The sequence below is a fragment of the Otolemur garnettii genome, unplaced genomic scaffold (genome assembly GCF_000181295.1).
Source record: "Otolemur garnettii isolate 467f Iridium unplaced genomic scaffold, OtoGar3 scaffold00027, whole genome shotgun sequence".
NCBI classification, from domain to species: domain Eukaryota; kingdom Metazoa; phylum Chordata; class Mammalia; order Primates; family Galagidae; genus Otolemur; species Otolemur garnettii.
This window is the reverse complement of record NW_003852422.1, coordinates 16,674,046-16,693,885: the sequence shown is the minus strand read 5'-3', so window position 1 is coordinate 16,693,885 and position 19,840 is coordinate 16,674,046. Positions and strand designations below refer to the sequence as shown.

Sequence of the window (19,840 nt, the reverse complement as noted above, 5' to 3'; positions counted from 1 at the left end):
GCCTAGTGAGAACGCAAAGGTTATTTTTCTGGCTCAGTGTTGAAAGGAATTGTGATGTTTACCTTGGTTTGTAACAAAGATCTGATCATACACTGTCTTTGCTCTTATTCTCTGGCTTATGTTCTAAATTTTCTATGTTCTGTTCTATTTGTCTTAAGTATTGTAAACATAATTTTCTGAGAAATCACTGCTTAATGACTTCTAGGATGAAACCCTAGGCAGTTTGTGATACTGGATGGTTTTTATTTTCTCCAGTTGAATGACTCTCAAATCCTTTTGATGGTGGCACACAGAAAGCAATTCATGTTAGCTCACAATTTGGGATGCACGTTTATGTTAATGTGTACTGTCTGTGAGTAACTGAAATGAGTTTCCCAAACAGGACTCGTATTATGTGTGAGGCACAAATATTTTTCTTTTCTGTTAGACTTTTTAACAAATTGCTTCTTGGTACCCATTGCGGTATTGCAGCTTACAACGTAAGAAAACACTGCCTTGGTATATAACTCCAGGATTATGTATAGACTGTTTTACTTTGTGAGAGTCATTAATCCTTTTTTAATACTTTTAGATAGAGACAAGGTCTCACTGTGTTGCCCAGGCTGGAATACAGTGGTGTTGTCATAACTCACTGTAGCCTCAAATCCCTGGGCTTAAGTGATCCTCCTGTCTCAGCCTCCTGAGTAGCTGGGACACCTACTGGTAGTAGGTGTGAGCAGCCGCACCTAGCAATCCTTTTTATATACCTTTCCTAAGGAGACTTGAGGGCCCCAACCTGGCCTGTGGGCACTCTTTTCTGCTTCTGGTGCTCCCCCCACCCTTTGCACAGCCCTCTGCCTCCCTCTGAGCCTCCAGGCAGTGTCCACACTATGCCCAGCCTTGCTGTAACCACCACTTTTGTTCTAAAAGGACCAGAATGGCATGGGCACAAGTGTGCAGTGAGATCCAGATTGCATCCTTGGTAGGTTCTAACTTATAAGACCAAGAGTCTGTGTTGTTTTTTGAATGGATGTGTTCTTTGAGAAATTGAGTCATTTGTATTTGTGGCATCCATGTCAGGGCAGGTAGTATTGACCCATGTGCACACAGGGCCTGGGGGTAACCACAGGCTGTATGATCAGATCCCTGGGGTGTCCACTCATGGTGTCAACAAATCCCCCTGCATGAACATGGAGCACACTTGACCCATCCCTTCTTATTTAAAAGAGGGGAGCGGGCATTCCATCACATCAACAGTGAGAGAGCTTAAAGGCAGTGTGTGATTTGTGTATATATTTAACTTTTCTTATAATGGAATATAGATTTTTCATTTCACCTGATCTGACAGCGTTTCAGGGGCTCTCTTTGACTTCATCATTGTACTGGGGAGATATTTGATGGCTCATCAGAAAGGAACATGTATAATAATTGTGTTATAATGTGAATGTTTCAGCCTTTGAAAATGTGCGGTGGAGGTTGCAATTGCCAACATTTTACTACTTAAAAATGGCCATGTTGAGAAATGCCAGTTATTCACAGTGAGAGCTGAAATTAAAACATGATGCTTGGTGAAAATATGTTTGTAAAGGAAATCATTACAAATTGATTTGATTAATGTGTTTTTTATAGCATGGGTATGAGATGCCATATGTGTTGGTGATGCAATGGCCCCAAACATTGTCCCCGGCAAGATCTTGCACCCACACGCCTCCTGACCCCTCGGACCATCAGAGGTGCCCCTTTGACATTCCTTCTTTTCCTAGATCTCTTCTGCAGTGTTGAAGACTTTTTTTTTAATGATACGACGTCCTTAACCTAACCTTAACCTTCTGTAATTTTGCCAACAAGGGGATGTTTTAAAATCGAGATCTCACAACCAACTATATCTTCCACTGACTGGCAAAACATTGGTTTAAGCCAGTTTTGACCATGTTCTGGTCTGTTTGGGTCCTTTTCTATTTCTTTTTAAAAAATGTTTTATGTCAGATTAATATGAGGTTACAAATGATTAGGTTTCATTGTCTGCATTTGTTAGGTGTAGTTCAAGTTGTGGTTGAGCCCTTTACTCAGGGTGTGCTGTATACCCTTACTTTGTGCCCATTAAGTGAGAGCTTACCAATCCCTCTCCCTCCTCCCCTTTCCCTCTCCCCTCCCCCCCCCAGTGTAATTCTGTTTTTCCCTCATGTGGACATGTAGGTTTTTGTCTGTGCTTTCATATTAGTATTGCATACACTGGATACTTGCTTTTCCATTCTTCTTAGGGATACTTTACTAAGAAAAGTGTTCTTTAACTCCTTCCAAGTTAATACCAAAGATGTAAAGGCTCCATCTTTGTATGGCTGAATAGTATTCCACAGTATACATATACCACAGTTTATTAATCCATGCACGAGTTGATGGGCACTTGGGTTGATTCCCCATCTTGGCAATTGTGAATTGAGGTGCAGTGAACCTTCTAGTGCGAATGTCCTTGTGGTAAATTGTATTTCTTTTTTTCTCTTGGGTAGGTACTGAGTAATGGGATTGAGGGATCACATGGAAGGTTTACTTTTAGCTCTTTGGGGATTCTCCATCCTTCTTTCCAGAGAGGCTGTATTAGTTTGTAATCCCACCAGCAATGTAAGAGAATCCTTTTCTCCACAAATAGTTGTATTTCCATCTCCCTTGATGTAAACCAATGAGAGCCTCCTGTTTGCTTTAATGGCAAGGTTGCGCATCTTCTACTGTTTTAGAAGTTGTTTTCTTAATATAATGAGGAAATAAGATAAGATACAAGTGACATTCCCTAGCTTCACAGCACCTTGGGGAATTCAGGAAACGGTTTCCTCTGAGGAGAGGAGCAGTTGGAGTAGGGGGGAGTGCTGAAGGTCACATGCCAAGTGAGCATCTTAGCAGAAGCCCCTGGAGCCTCATCAGAATCCCTTCTCATCCTTACCATTTAGAGGCAGCATGTGGTGGGGAAGCCCAGAGCTGGTACACAGCCCTGCTTTCCTGCCGGTTTTTTAATGATATGATTAAACCTTAACCTGAAATATTTTATGTTGCCTTAACCTTCTATAATGAGATGGGGTGCACAGGATTGCTGCATAAGAGCTGGGGTCTGGAACCCAGCAAGTCACACACAGCGCTCAGGTTTCCCATCTGTAAAATGGACGCAATCACTGTGCCTGCCTCCAAGGGAAGCAGCCTTGCCCTGGAGCCTGGGGAGGCCGAGCACTGTGAGGGTTTGCTGTTGCAGCCCATAGTGTTGGGCACCTGGCTGTTGAAGTCTGAGCAAAACTTAATTCATTTTATCGCACATAGATATTGTGTAAATTCTTGCTAAGGTGCATTTCAGTTAATGATTCTTAAGTAGCTTTTCAGAGCTATCTGGTTCTGAAACCGAGGTTTGAGTGAAAGTGTCTTATCCTCTGGATGATGGCATCCTGGGTCCTTTTCCTTCACAGTTACCAGGAAGAGGAGAGGAGGGAGTAAGTGCCATCCACTCTGCCCACCTTAGGTAGAGATACAGTGTATGGTCAGTATTCATTAAATTTCCAGTTTTTTGATGGTAAACTGATATTTATACTAACTTTAAAATGATAGCACAATCAGCCAGCTATAGAAGGACCAGGCATGCTCCCTGCCTCTTTGTGTCACTGTCATTGGTGTGAGTCACTGGCACTCTGGGGCAGGCCTGTGGGCTGGACAGCACAGCTCCATCATTTTCGAGGCCTCCTGCTGCTCTCAGTAAAACTTAAAGGATTTCTTAGCACTTCCCTTATAGCTTTCTGCGAGACGAGGTGTCTCCATGTTGGATCGTAGCCAGTGAAGCTAAGAAAATATAAGAAATGGAAAAGTCATCAGGAGGATGGAGGCTAGTCTCGTTCTCATGCAAACCCAACCAGTGGTAACTTTGATTTTTTATTATCCTTCATGCATTGTTTAGAGGAGACAGATGGATTTCCAGTTCAATTTTTTTCAATATCTAAAAGGAAATTCCTAAGCCTGGAGCAAACCATTTCAGTAAATCTCATTCATATTTACCTGCTGCTGCTTTTTCAATATAAGAAGAAAATGTTTTCCAAGTGCATTTGGAAAGTAGTTTCTGTATGTTAGAAAAATAAAATTTCTCCATAAACCAGCGAAGCAAAGAGACCAGGGTTCGAAGTGAGGAGTTCTGGATCTCTCTCAGGCCTTTTCCTCAAGTAAGCTGTGACACAGGCCTGCTTACAGCTAAAGCACTTTCCAGCTTTGGTGCATTTTGAGTGTGGGAGAAGCACCATGTACATGAGGGTGGCAACAGTCACTGTGTGCACATTGAGTCCAGTGTGCATCTCAGGCGTTCAGAGACCACACCACAAGCAGTGTAGCAGGGGGGACATAGTGTGAACCTGGATTGTCACACCCTATGGTCCAATCCAGTGACCACCTGAAGCTGAATTACGACTTCCCCGGTGATTCCCAGAGCCTGAAAGGGGACTAATGAGCATCTCTAAATTGAACTTCCCCTGGATCTCTTTTAAGTCAAGCAGATCTGTGCTATGAGACAGATGGAGAGAAGGAGGGGCATGATGTGTCAAAAAATTAGCAGGAACTCATCCGGCAACACAGATTCTGAAGCCTTAATGGTTTAAAAAGGTTTTGTGTGTTGTTTTGTGTATGTGTATAAGATGTGCAGTTTATAGTAAGATGTAATAACTAGGCTTTGTAGACTCTCAGCTCTCAAGAAACTCTTTTATAGCACTTAACTACTTGTTAAAATGTTCATTTTTGTTGCTACCCTCTCCTTAAACTGGGCCCAGCTCTGCCCTCAAGCCCTCTGTGGCCCTGCAAATCTCCTCCCCGACTGCCCACGTGCATCCAGCACCTCTCTGATAGCTGTGGTCCAGGTGCAGCGGTCTCCTAGGTGACCATCATCCATGCTGCCTCTGAGTTTTCTGCCTTTAACCTTCCCCTCTGTAGCCAGTGTCAAGCCCTGGACCTTTGTTTCTCTTTGTAATGACACATTTTTAAGGAATGCTGACACTTGATGATAGATGGAAATACTAACTCTTTGTTCTCTTCCTCACAGACCCGAGACGACTTCCTGGGCCAGGTGGACGTGCCCCTTAGTCATCTTCCGGTAAGGGCATCACATGTGTTCTGCTACATGCTGTGGGAGGTGGTTTATTTTCAGAGTAATTTCTTGAGCACAATGGAGAAGACTGAAATGAAGCATATGTATGCTGGGCCAGTCTCCTTTCTGGAAAGTGATCCTTTCACAGGGATAGAGGATAGCATGGCGGTGACAGTGAAGTGTGCCTGGATCTCTAGGCCTTCCTGTCCACAACCCCAGCTTCCCTTTTCTCCTCTTTGCCCGTCACATCTTACAAAACAGCCACCTCTTTTATTCAAGCCTCTCCGTGTCACTTAATGTCTGGGTCTCTCTCCAAACTCATCCTCTGGGTCTAACCAGGGCTGTGTTCCCTTTGTCTTCGGATGGCACGTGCTGTTTCTCTGGATACATCTGTGTGCGTGTATAAGCTAGTGCTTCCCTGATTTTGATGTGTGGCTTTCTCAGCATAGAGAAAAAAGACGCCATCCATTCTGAGTGAACTTGTCTGTGGGAAATACCCACCTAGCTTCAAAAGTGTGCTGAGTCAGCACGGGTGCTGTTGCTGCTGTCTCCCTGCTCAGATGAGTTGAAGAACAGTTGGGGGTGTCACTGGCCAACCTGAGGCAGTGTAGGTAGAATGTGGGGCCAAGACCTGGGGACCTTGGTGAAGGTGCATCGTCTCTACCCCACCTTCACTTCTCCAGATTGTTCCACCCCTCCTCCTAGGAATACAAAGTGACATACGTAACAGCTAAGAGAAAAAAAGTCAGATGTTTCTGCCTTACAAGGGCATTATGTTATTTTTTGAGCAAGTAACATAAAAAGTCTATAAACTAAAATGACATGAGCCACTGAGTGTTTGCTTCCTGCTATGATGAAATTGTGGCTGTAGCCATATGTTAAATACCGAGGGAGACTAACTCTCACCAGGATTGCTTTGAAGATGTGCCTCAAAGAAACGTGATAGCAGGCACTTTGCTTGTGCTCACTCAGGGGAGCTGTTAAGGAAGAAAGGGCTCAAGTGCATTCCTTTCCCAAAGATTAGACGTGAAAGTGATATCCTAAGATATTTTTGTTTCTATATAAAAACCTGAAGCTCCAGGGTGCCACAGGAGGGTGCTTGTGTGTGCCTGCGTGGGGCTTCCAGCTATCAGGAACCGGGTCCTTCCTTTCAGGTCACGTGGAGAGGTTTGCACGTTTCAGGGGTGGCTGGGAAAGACCCTGTGCATGGGTCTCCATCAGTTTGTCTTCTGTTCTTCACGTTGAGACTGGCTCTTCTCATGCTTTGGACAGCGTTGGCAGGTGACCACTTCTTTCCTGGATGCCCCACTCTCCCTTCTCCCTAATGTAAAAACCACATCTTGGTCAGAGTAATTATTTGCTAATATTGTCAAAGAGGCAAAGGTGAACATTTTCAAGGGCTTGGCTCCAACAAGCGCTTATTTGAATGATGAAGTGGAGATTGGTTTTGAAAGATTGGGCAGGGCTCAATAGAAGAATGTTCCTCTTGAGAGGCCAGGTCAGTAGAGGGAATAGTTAGCTTTGGGTTTAGGGTGGAGATAGGGTCATTGAGCTTTTAAAGAAGGAAATGGTGCGGAGGGTAAGGGCCAGAACGGAAGAGGCAGATGAAAAAGGGTGAATTCCTTGAGAGGACTGAGTACTTTACTGTGAGCTGAGTTCAGCAGACCTTCCCCATTTCGCTAATGCCAGATAGTGGCTTCTGTCAAAGTACCATAGTCTCCATACTTAAATCAACTATTTAGAGTCAGCTGCAGTCAGGGGATGGACCACAAAAAAAAAAAAGAAAAGGAGCAAAGTGAAGATACATCCTCTATCCTCTGTGCAGTGCCTGGGCCCACGTAGCATGTTAGGACTGGACATCTCCTTTGAGTGTGGGATTTCAGATGCTCTTGTTTGGGTGTCTGGTCACGTGTGTAGGACCCTTGTGGGGCAGTTGCACAGCCGTTCTGTTCTGTGTGACACACACCGTGTGAGTGTGTGGAGTGGATGTCAGCATTCCCGTGCGTTTTGTGGAATGACCCGAGGGCACTCTGTCCTTGATAGCTACGTGACTATGATAAGGGCAGGTGATGTATGGCCTGTTCTTTTGATGTTTGTCAAAATCATTAAATCTTACATAAAGAAAATAGAAAAATGATGAAAATGCCCCATTTCATTATTAGTGAATAAGGACATGGAGCCATATTGCAGTGCTAAAGTGGCCCTTGCCAACCCACCCAGCCTTTTCAAGGTTGAAGGATTCTGATGTGGTGTTCGATGATTGATTTGATAGTTAACGAATACAGTATTTGTTCTTTCAACAAATACTTGTTGATAGGTAGGACTGTAATTGTGGTTGGGTACGTGGGGCCAGTTCCTGCCTCATTGCCACCCAGCACGTCAGCATGGGCAGCAGGCGGGCATTGGAAGTGTGGTTGGTACAACAGAGGAGCTCTGTGTATCATTTCATTTCATTTTAATTAAGTAGGATCGTAATGTAAGAAGTCACATGTGGCAAGTGGCTACCACATTTGACTGCACATGTGAGAACCAGAGCAGAGAGTCCCCCACCCAGGTCAGAATTATGTGATTGTGGCTTCCTTTCCCCTGGTGATCATTCTGGCTTCAGGGAAGGACCTGGTGTCTGTAGCAGCCCTGCTTTCAGACTCTTAGGTTCCTCAGCTGCGTGGCCACAGGTTTCCAGATCCAAAGAAGCCTCCCAGCAGTGACAGGGTCAGAGCATCCCCACCTCTCAGTCCCCTCCAGCAGGCCCTTAGGGAAGTCTCACGATGTTAGGGTCCCTTTGGCATTGCAGACCTGGCGCACTGCCAGATGCTAGGCACCTGCAGGGCCTGTGGCCCTTACACGGGAGTCCAGGCTAGAGCCCTGCCCTGCCTGGGAGGTGAGCTGAGGAGGTGCCTTGGCCTACAGAGACAGGCAGGGAGCATTGTCGATGTCCGGTAGCCTAGGCATAGTGGACCGTCCCTACCACAGTAGTGAATTGCCGTGGCCAAAGGAGGCAGCGTCAGCCCTGTCGCTAGTCCCAAGCCAGAAAGAGGAAGGAGTCGTAATGAGAAAGTCACCTCTTTCCTGATTCCTCGCAGCTTTCTACCACGCACATGCTTCCAGATAAAAGAAAATAACAGAGTTTTATTTGCAGGGTAAAAATACAGGTAAGAAAAATGACACAAGGAACCTAGCATGGCAGGAGCTTGTTTGTCCTGTGCTTCTATTCCGCGGTTGCGCCTGGTCCGTAATGTTTCTTTCTCATTTTTATCCAGTTTTGAGGGGAGTGCAAGAAGAGAGGTGGGAGTGTGTGGGGTAAGTGAGGTTGTAGGCTGAGCCTTTATATAGGCCAGAGAGTTGAGAAGACACAGGCTCCGGCTCTGGAAGTCTCCAGCGGTCAGGCTTTAAAAAATGGGGATCTGCCTGTCAGGGATTGTTGACACCCCCGGAGATGGGCGAGTTGCCTAGGCAACCTTAATTGAGTTAGTGTTCCTCTGTGAGCCTCCAGTGTTTGCATAGACACTCATTGCCAGGTTTCCAGCCAGCTCTGGGGTAGAACATCTTCACAGTTTTGTGGTCTTCGCTAACCAGAGGGGCCAGCCACCTTGAGGACATACATGTCACCTGGGGGATCTGGGCAGTGAGAAGCACCGGAGGCACATGGAGGAACCAGGAGATTGACTCCCATCCCACAGCTGAAAAGCCTTTCCATGTTTTCTTTTGCCTTGGGCCACCAGGAGAGAACTTCACTGTAACTGCTCCATTATTTTCTGTTACTGGTTTTTTTCAATGACCATTTTCATCATATTCTTTTGTTAAATTCAGTGGCTTGTTGTCTGAAGGTTCATGTAGTATTTCGTAACTTATGTCTACTAATTATTAAAGGGTAAAAATCACTCCAAGCCTTGTGTGAATAAAATTCCCAGCATTGTTGGCATTTTTTACCTCTGAATTTCTCTCCCTCTTCGCTTCTTCATTGCATCTCCCCTGCCCTGGAGCCCCCAGCACACCCGCCAGCTGCATCATTCTGCATCCGTGGGGAAGGTGCTGACCAGAGAATGGCTACTTGAAAACACAGATTTCTCCCATTTTTCAAGGCGATGGTACTGGCTGTTGCCTTACCTGTACTTAGATGATTGACGTCCTTCCACCCCTCTTGCGTTTCTGGCTGCTGGCAGAGTGAGGGTTCCCTCTCACATGTCAGGATTTAGTTTCATGGAGCTCAGAGGGATGTAGAGACATTTATTCACTCCCAGTGTTTTCCAGGTGAGGAAACCTGGACCAGAGAAGGGGGTGACTTGCTCAGCAGTTAGTGTGTTGGTGGCAGTACTGGATCTGACCCTGGGTCTCCAGTGTCCCTGTTTATCCACAGGACAGTCCAGGGCCTGGTAGGAGTGGCTTAGCCTAAGGCTTGAGTTCTTCTGTGTGTTGCTTCTAGGTTTTGAGTCTGGAGACCCAGTGAGGCCCTCTCCTTCCCCTTGCCTGCAGAATTGTTCATCTCACTCCATATCACGGTGACTGCATTTCTGCCAACAATAGTCTCTTTAGGATGAAGACATGGTGTAGCCAAAAGATTTTCTTTTTTTTTTTTTTTTTTTTTGAGTGTACCCTGAACTGGGGGCAGCACTTTGACAATTTGGCCGACAGTACTACTTACCTCTATCTGTCTGTGATGATTCCGACCAGGAGCACCCTCTGTGCCATCCTAGGAGTCTCCAGGAAGCATGGTCAGGTTGGAACCTGAATGAGTACCAAGAAAAATCTTGTAGTTATCCCTGATCATCTTCTTGTTCAGACCAGAGAATTTCCATGAAAGTGAACTTTCATTTTTAACCCTCTGACTGCTGAGCCCTGAGAAATGAAACGTGCATACAAGCATCGTTCACACCAAACGAACATCCTATTTGACCGTCTGAAAGCATCGTTCGTAGTTAAAAGGTTGAAGTTCTGCCTTTTACTGCTTGGTATTGAGTTGGCATAGCTCACAGGGGCCATGAACATGTAGATCTGGGTGATGATGATGATGATGATGGCCAGTGTCTGCTGAGTGTGCCAGGTGCTCTCAGAGGACTTGAATACATAGACCAGCTCCATTGGTTTAATCCTCACAGCCCTGCAAGATACAACTGCCCCATTTGACAGATGACACTGAGAGAAGTAAGTAGCTTTCCTGTGGCCACTCAGCTCTGTAAAACCAAACAGGACGCAGAGCCCAGAGATCTGCCTCTTGACCTGCCAAGATCAGTGATCTGCATGCATGGTGTCTGGGCACACCTACCCTCAGGTCCGCCACATTCTGTGGTCTTCTCCTTCTCCCCTTTGTGCTCTCAGCTGTCTCTAGATTCCTCAGGCTCACCAGTGACGGTCCCTAAGGCTTGGTTCATGGTACTGATTTCCTAAGCCTCACCTGCCCTTCTTCTCCATGCTGCCCCTATCCAAACCTCCCCATTCATCTTAGATTAGACCACACATCTAGAAACCATTTTGACCCCCCTGTCAGAATCAGTCTCTTCCTTCTACCCCACATCTCAAAGAGTATAACCTCTGTATGCCCCTGAATTTGGTCTGCCACAGTTTCTAGTGAATTATTATTATCTGGTTCCTCCCATGTCATAGAACCACATGGGCAGGGACTGTGTTTTGCCCATGTCTACCACTGGTATTGGTCTAAAATTGTTAAACAAATGAAAAAAAGGAGGAATACCATCAGTAGTTTTCTTGATTGATAAATTTCCCATTATAAGTGATGTATATTTGGAAATATTTCCAAATTGTGTATGTTTACTGCCTTATGAAAACAATCTAGAGAATATAATTGACTGACTTCAATGATAATGAATTTTCCGGGGCTTGTTGGTTTACTATTAATCAAATGAATTAATTGGCTCACCACTTAGTGATAATGATGGTGAGCAAAATCGAGTTTGACTTCACGGGCTTACATTCCAAAAGTGATGGGTGATAAACTAAGAAAGTAATTTAAAGGGAATGATACAGGGAAGATAAAGCAAGGTGATAAGGGTGGCTGACGGAGGCAATTTAGGATGGGAACCCTGAGATTGTGACCCAGGATCTCACCTGTGGCTGGTACAATGGAGACATCAGGCCTGCCATGTGGAATCAGCTGTATAACAGAAAGACCTGCCCATGCCTGGGCACTGTGGCAGGATTCAGTGTGATTTTCATACATGACAGATGAGGGCAGGATAGTTGGAATATAAGGAGGGACTAGACCAGATCACAATGAGGTTAAAGGTCATTAACAGCTCAAACATAGTTGACCTTGTAGATCATAGGAAAGAATTTTCTTTGTATTATAAGAACAGGAAGCCACTGGGAGTTTAAAGCAGGGAATAACATAAAGAGATGACGTTGCAAATACAAGTGGCTACATACACAGATCTGATCGAATAAATCATCCAACTGTAGTTTCTCTCTTGCTGCAAAAGTTAATATTTGAAAGTATGTTTAAGGGTCTAGGCATTTAACGTTTTATTACATACAGTTTTTTTAAATGACGTATTAGCACTTCTTTTTCCAATTTCTTGGCATTGGTGGGCTACGTTCATGCAATAAAACAAATACTGATTTCTTTTAGAATGAAAAAATATCCAGGTCACACTCATTAATTCACAAGCTAAGCCCTAGAAGAAGGCTAAGTGGCAGTGCTTCCCAGGACCATCACTGTGCAGGAAAGAATCTTTCAGTTACCGCAGGCTGAGGATGTGATGTTTTAATGTGAAAAATCAAGCTGCCTTCCAAGCTTAGATCTAGTGTATTCTCCTGTGTTCTCCACTTTCAGGCTTCTGGAGGCACAGGGCTGTAGCAGGGCACCAGCGACCACTGGCTCTCCCAAGTTAATCAGCTCTGTGAGATCCAGGCCACACCCCACAATTAGAAATTACCCTTGGCAATGACAGCTATACTTTTGTCATTTGTCTGCCGCTGGAGTTGGCTCCCGGAACCCGATGTGGATGGTGACACCTAGTGGATCTCCAGTAGATTAATTCCCTGGCCTGTGACATAATTGGATTGTCTAAGTGCCAGTTGAGGAACCAACTCCTTTTTCACACGTTCAAAAATACAAAATGTATTCTCTGTGATCTAGTTCAGTCTATCTAGAATACAAAGTTAGGAGCACTGGGACTTGGTTTACTTTTATTTTTTTTCCCCACAGACAGAAGACCCAACCATGGAGCGACCCTACACTTTTAAGGACTTTCTTCTCAGACCAAGAAGGTGAGGCCGGAGGGGGCCAAGTTCAGCAGGCACCATAAACATAAAAGGGGCAACCGGGTCATCCTTTTTAACCTATTTTCTTCCTTTATGCAGTCATAAATCTCGAGTTAAGGGATTTCTGCGGCTGAAAATGGCCTATATGCCGAAAAACGGAGGCCAAGATGAAGAAAGCGGTGAGCAGAGGGATGATGTGGAGGTAAGCTGAGGCGCCCCGGGCCTGCGTCCGGAGGAAATGCAGTCCGTGAATCTGTTTTAGACGGTCTGCCAGGACATTTACTTAAAGAGGCGCTTTTCTTCTTATCCTACTGCACTACTGATGGGAGAGATTTCTCTCAGTGCCATACCCAACCTCTAGAGCAGTGGTTTTCAACCTTTTTTTAATCTCACAGCACACTTGAACCTATAGTTAAACTTTTGCTGCGCACTTAAATTATGTTGATCGAAGAAAGAGTTAAAAAAAAAAAAAAAGAATGTGCTTACTGTGTTTTGAACTTCTTTTGAAAATACTTAATGATCTCCAGAATTTTTCGTGGCACACCTAAGATCCTCTCAAGGCACACCCGTGTGCCCCTGCACGTGAGTGGAAAATCCCCGTTCCAGCGGAAGCTGCGGGCTGTGAAATGCCCCTCGTGTGTTTAGTTTTGCGACTACGTTGGACTTCAACTCTCCATAAATCCTTTTAGCACTTGAAATTGCCTCAAAGTAGATGAGGTGATCTAGAAAATCTTTTCCAAGTTTCTTAGTCATTTGGCCCACAGGTGACTGTGTGGAAAAGCCCTCTCCTAGAAATGCCCTCTGGATGAGCTGTCCAGAGGGATTTTCCCTTTCGCCCTCCTGACATCATTGCCTGTTAACTTTGTGATCCCAGGCCATGCCGTGGGTCTCTGGGTACCTTCTCAGCACATGCCTCAGACAGCACTGTGTTGTTAGACAAATTCTCGGTATTGTTCTCAAAGTGCCCATTAAGCGAGGCCTCCCCAGAGCTCACATCTGTTTGCAGCTGTCTCGTGTATGTGATACGTGAATAATGTGGGCAAGTCCGTCTGAACCCCTCTGACCCAGGGATCATATTTCCAGGCAGTATTTCACTCGTGAGCTTTCATCTCGCTATACACATGAAGGGGAGTGAAGTGGGTGGCACACGGTCATGAATGTAAGATTTCATGAGCACATCAAGAGATTTTTATCTCAAATCCAAGGAATTTTTTACACTCTTCTTGCCTTCCAAGTGCAGTAACCAGTGAATTACTTAATTTTCCAGTGATTTTACCAGGGGATGTTAGGAAAGGAATACTTAATGCCTAAAATATGCATTTCAAAAGTGTAACTTGAACTCTGGTACCGTGAAGCCTGTTGGGGAGGAGGCCTGAGTAGAAAGCAGCAGCTTCCAGACTGTGGGCTCCTGTGGAGGTCCTGCACCTGGGCTGTGATTGTGTTCGGACACACGTGCAGTGCGGCTCAGCTTCCGCACTCCCTTTACCTCGTGGAGGTGCTAAAAAGGTAACAGCTGTAATTGTGGTCTGTGTCACTGGCACAGCTTTTACAGCCCTGGAGGCCTCCATATCAAAATAACAAACTTGATAAATGAAAAGAATGTAATGGGACTTAATATATAAGTCACTTAGCCAACCGCACGTATCCAGATTTCTGTTGCTCCCTACAACAGTCATCTTATAAGGCAGTGTGATGAAGTCCACTGCTCAAGAGACTTTTGAGACCCCCCTCTACAACTGATTTTTTCTTTAAGGCAAAGTCTTGCTTTGTCGCCCTTAGTAGAGTGCCCTGACTTCACAGCTCACAACAACCTCAAACTCTTGGGCTCAAGCAATCCTCTTGTCTCAGCCTCCCAAATAGCTGGGACTACAGGCGCCCAGCACAACACCCAGCTATTTTTAGAGACGGCTCTCACTCTGTCCCAGGCTGGTCTTGAACTCCTGAGCTCATGCAATCCACCTGCCTTGGCTTCCAGAGTTTTTTGACCCAGTTGTGGGAATTGATTCAAATGTGGCTCATCAAGCCGTTACAAGAGCCAGAGTGCAGTGGAACAAGGAGGGCGCGCCGTACACATTGTCATTGTCTCTCCTTGGCACCTGCGGAACCCACAACGTAACCTTCTGTTGAACTTTGTCCCACAGCACGGGTGGGAAGTTGTTGACTCGAATGACTCGGCTTCTCAGCACCAAGAGGAGCTTCCTCCTCCTCCTCTGCCCCCCGGCTGGGAAGAAAAAGTGGACAATTTAGGCCGAACTTACTACGTCAACCACAACAACCGGACCACTCAGTGGCACCGACCCAGCTTGATGTGAGTAAACACGGTGGCCAGGCATGAGTGTTCCTACTCTGTGCAGTCAGGTACCAATAAACCACCCTCTGGGACAGGGCTGGGAAGGAAATCACATGGCAGGAAGAGCAGGTGGTTGGGCAGCGAGACGAGATTCCTCTTCATCTAGGGGAAGAGCATGAGAGCCGCCTGGATTTGTCTTTCAAGGAAGCAACCGCCTTTGTCCCCATGCTGCTGTGTTCAACATGGACTGATTGATTTTGTGCACCTTTATATAGATTCCTGAATCATGAAGCAGAGGTTATTCTTTTCCAGATTAAGTTTGGGGATGATACTCGTTTGTTTCTCTTCAGCTTTCTCCCCCTGAATGGAAAGCAGCAAGCAAATTGGCTTTGCGGTTTTCTGTGTTAAGTTTTTGGATATGGGAATCTTCTCAGAAACTCGTTTTGGTTTTCTTTTTCTTGCTGTTTGGGAGAAATTTTATCCCCTTAATATAATTAGAAACACATAAGAGGGTTACAGAGTCAGAATTAGTAATTATTGTTTGTTTTAATCCCTCCCTAGCCTCAAGGATACAGTAAATTGATTACTGTTTTGTTCCCTCCACAATTTCTGGTTTGACGGATGGCAAATAAACACTATTTCAAGCTCAACTACTATAAAAATGGTTTTGCAGCAGCTTGTTGACAAGTCATAGTATACAGCAAGACCTCAGCCAGATAAGGTGGTAATTATCGATGAGTTATATAATTTTCCATGTGTAATAAAAGCCAAGTGTATTTTTTTCTTCTATCTAAACTCTGAAAGAAATTTGCTAATGATACTTTTTAGACAAGTGGTATCAGTAGTATGATAGGTAGTATTCTTAAGACCCCTTTTATCTTTAGAAATTGCGAAGATAATTCTGCATATGACTGTGGGTGGGAAAGGTGGCTGAGTTGTCTGGCCTAGGTATCAACTTAGAGATGAAGCTCATAGAATCTGAAACACCGAATGCCCTGTCCTCCCTAAGTGCCCAAGTGGAGTCTCATGAATATTAGTTATATTACTGTTATTTTGCTTCTACCTTTTTTTGTATTTTTTCCTTGAATCAGGGATTCATTCTGTCACCTAGGCTGGAGTGCAGTGGCATGGTCATATCTCACTGCAGCCTCCAACTCCTGGGCTCAGGCGGTCCTCCTGCCTCAGCCTCCTGAGTAGCTGGGACTCCACGCACATGACACCACACCTGCCTGGTTTTTATTTTCTGTAGAGATGGGATCTGGCTGTGTTGCCCAGACTGTTCTAGAATTCCTGGTCTCAAGTGTTCCTTCTGCCTCGACCTCACTAATTAGCTGAGATTTCAGGTCTGAGCCACTTCTCTGGACCTACTATTTCCTTTTGACTGATGACCATAGCTTTTAAAACTGTTGTGAACCAATATGGCTCTTTGTCGTGAACATGACTTTGGACCTGCCTTGGGCTTGGTTATGTATAGTGATCACAAGAAGCTTGATAGCAGTGCCCTGTAAGCCAGGTACCATTATCTAAACAGCAGGAGAAAGAAGCACCCGGAAGGGCAGACTCTGTGGTGACTGCCACAAAAAAGTGGTCAGTTGCCACCCACAAAGGAAGAACTACTACCAGCTGATTTGTATAGGGAAAAGTGTGCAACTTTGTTAATAAGCGTCATGCAGATTGAGGTCTTTATTTTTGGAACAAACAAGGATAACTGCAGCCTTCTCTACTACACAGGGTTGTGAAACTCTAATGAGGTCATTCCCAGGAAGGCCCTGCATCCATCTTTCTAAATACAGTACCTATGTGATGGTTTCCCCAAACTGATCATAATGTACACATGAAATATGTATTACTCTTTTTTTATATGTCAGTCAGGCCTCAATAAAGCTGTTTTAAAAAAAAAAACATACCAGCTCGGTGCCTATAGCTCAGTGGCTAGGGCTCCACCCATATGCCCAGGGCTGGCAGGTTCTAACCTGGCCTGGGCCTGCTGAACAATGACAACTATAACAGAAAAATAGCTGGGCACCTGTAGTTCAGCTGTTTGGGAGATGAGGCAAGAGAAATGCTTAAGCCCAAGAGCTTGAGGTTTCTGTGAGCTGTGACACCACAGGACTCTACCTGGGGTGACATAGTAAGACTCCCTGTCTCAAAAAAAAGAAAAAATACCATCTTTGGTGCCAATGTCCTGAAGAACCAAACTAAACAGATAAAACTTGGGCAGGGCAATATAATCCTAGCATATGAGAGGTTGAGGCAGGAGAATCACTTGGAGCCAGGAATTGGAGGCTATAGAGAGCTATGATTGCACCACTCTCCACCAGCCTGGGTGACAGAACCAGAGCCTAGCTCTTAAAAAAAAAAAAAAAAAAAAAAAAACAAGCATAACTTCTATAATGCTGGCTTATCCTCAGCCCAGAAGCAACAAGGGAAAAATGCTTAATCCAAGTTCAGATTCACATGTAGTTGAGGGAGAAGTCAATGGCATGACTTTCCTGTCTGTGAGGCAGCAACGCCAAAGGGAGAGGCTGAGCCACAGGCCGTCAGCAGAGCTCGGTGGAACCCAAGGAGTGACTCCTTTTCAATGGGCATGACTTCTGGAAAGCAAGAGAAAGGAAAAAGCTTCCACGACAAACCTCCTCATCCCATCTGAACTGTTTATGAATTTGGGATGCTACTTTCTCCTGAACTTTATTTGCCTTGACCAGAAGCCCTCCCAGATTTATTTTTGAGAATTGTTTGAATTCAAAAGTAATTTGTTTCGTAATTCAGTTTTTATAGGACGCTAAATCACTCTTTGGGGAAGAAAACTAATCCTGTCAGGAAGTACTTTTATTAAAAGGCTGTATCTGCAAAAATCAGATAGCGATAGCCGTGTGCTAAGCAAAGCTGGAAGACTGTCTTGGTGACCGTCATTCTGGCCCAGTTTGCTGCAGTCTGGTGCCCTGCACTCTGCCCATTGAGAAGGGGGTTTTGTTTTGTCTTGGATGTCCTGTTGCTCTCAGGACGTCTGTACAAGGTCCCCGTTCATTCTGGTCTCTTTTCAGACACGCCACCCACGGCCATAAGCACAGTTCCTTCTGTGAACTTCTGGGCACACCTTCACTCTCCTTATTTTCTCTTATTCCCAAGTGTTGTGGACATGGTAATATTCTTTCCCCCAGAGTAAAAAGCAAAAACCTAGATCACACCCCTCCTGGCTAACTCAGAGGTCTCAGCTAGGAAGCCCTCTGCCCCTGGGCGTTCACACCTCTGCACAGGTCTCTCTCCCTGGTCCTCTCTAGCCTGGAGCGTAGAATATTCTATTTGTCTATTTGAGCTGGTACCTTGTTTTCCTATTCGCTGATCTACCCTTCTTGCCTGGCACAGAGTAGGTGTTCAGCAAAATGCGTGTCAAATGGATGAAGGCCTGAAAATGAGCCCCTTGTGAAAGTGATTCCAAGCACGTGGTTTAGGGAACTGGGCCTAGAATCTGAGTATTAGAACAGAGGGTGACCCCAGAAGAACCCCAGCCCTCCTAGATCTGGTGGTGGCTTTTAGAACTCCTCTGATTTTAGATTGGTCCCTATCTTCTTTAAATGTAAACTGTAAACTTTTTGCAATAAAAGCCATAGTTTAAAAAGCTGAAGAAATCATGATGTTCTATAAATCAAGATGAAGTTAAATAGTCTTTTAATCCTTCTTATTATAAAGCACTATATACATCTACTTCTAACTCAGTAATTTCATGTCTGGATAACTCTGAGATCATCTTTATAGTCACTAAAATATTTTGAATTTAAACGATCTGACACACTGACCCTAATTGTCATTCAAGTTGATTTCTTGATAAACGAGTGAGGGTTTTAGAGTATTGTGTATCTCCCATGAAAGTCAAATGAAGAATGTATATATGAAACCAGTAACTGAAGAAAAATTGAAGTAGCCTCTTCTTAAATTATCGCCTTGATCTTAATAAAAGAGTTTTTCTGTTTTAATTTGTCAGCTCAGAAATATTTTTAAAAGGTTATCTTCCCATTAGCTTACTATAGTCTTGAACTTCTGGGCTCAACCTCCTCAGTGGCTGGAATGGTAGGCTGGTCTTAAATGCCTAGCTTCAAGTGATTCTCTGGCCTCTATCTCCTAAAGCACTAGGATTACAAACTTGAGCCACCAGGCCCAGCCCCTATTAGTGATTATTTAAACTTCTAGTTAGTTTAAACAATCCTCTCTCTCTCATTTGCTTAATTAAATGCAGAAGGCCTCCCTTGCGTGAACATTATCATATTATCACTTAAGATGATAAAAGCCCCAGGTTGGAATTTTTAAATCAGAGGCATCTTCTTATGCTGTTTAGTTGTTTCTGCTTCACACTGATTACAAATTATGTTAGCAAGTTGGATAAGGAAGATTGGCATGATTAAATTTAAACCTACCCTCTTTTCTTTTTTTCTTATCCTCCCAGAGTAATGGAATTTTTTATATTTCTAAAGGCTGTGAGATGGAGACATGGTAAAAGTAAAGGGTGATCTTTGCAGCCTCTCAGAAGTCCTCGTAAAATTTCAAGTAGCACAACCTTAAGCACTTCTGTAGGATCCCACACCTAGTAGGTCCTCAAATGTTAGTCCCTCAGTGTTGACTGAATAAAAACGGTGACTGATATTTTAAAGGAAGACTGAAAATTATGATGAAACTCTTGGATATAAAATATTTTCAAGTAAGGCTGATTATTATAAAGAGAAGTTGCTTTCATCTTTAATCAAAAGTGAGAGAGGGACCGTATAGCTTCATTTGCCTTCTTAGACGTGGCTGAAATGGTCCACGTATTTCATAAATGTGTTCTGATCATTTCCTCCCAAGTTTTATACTGTTCTATAATAACTTACAGTTTTTACAATCATTATGTACTTAAGAATTGGCTCATAAAGAGGACTATGGCACCATAAAATCACAAAGTGCCATTTCTTTATCATTCTGTTTTTGTGCTTTCAGAAATTTTAATAGTATATTTGTGTCTCCCTTTGTTTTAGTTATTTTCTCTATGGCCATAGTTATGTCAGTTTTTTTTGAAGGTACCTCTATTATTGGGCTGTTTCAATCATTATAGTTTAACTGTCAGATATGTAGAATATATATATCTGTGCAGAATTTTGTATCAGATGTGGAAATACAGTAACACTTCATTGAGCCTTTAATGATAAGGAAATACAATTTAAATGTGGATTAAATGGAGGCTAACTTTCATAGAATTGCCTTCATAAGGGAGTTTGTAGTATAAA

General features: G+C 44.1%; 1 protein-coding gene across 1 annotated transcript in view; it reads left to right on the top strand.

The window, feature by feature from the left end:
- The window catches only part of NEDD4L (neural precursor cell expressed, developmentally down-regulated 4-like, E3 ubiquitin protein ligase), a 339,833-nt gene that overhangs the window by 257,256 nt on the left and 62,737 nt on the right, over positions 1–19,840 (top strand). The window contains exons 6-9 of the mRNA XM_023512363.1: positions 5,033–5,083; positions 12,240–12,301; positions 12,395–12,497; positions 14,437–14,603. Of these exons, the coding sequence (XP_023368131.1) occupies positions 5,033–5,083; positions 12,240–12,301; positions 12,395–12,497; positions 14,437–14,603 (383 nt within the window). The remainder of the gene's footprint in view (positions 1–5,032; positions 5,084–12,239; positions 12,302–12,394; positions 12,498–14,436; positions 14,604–19,840) is intronic.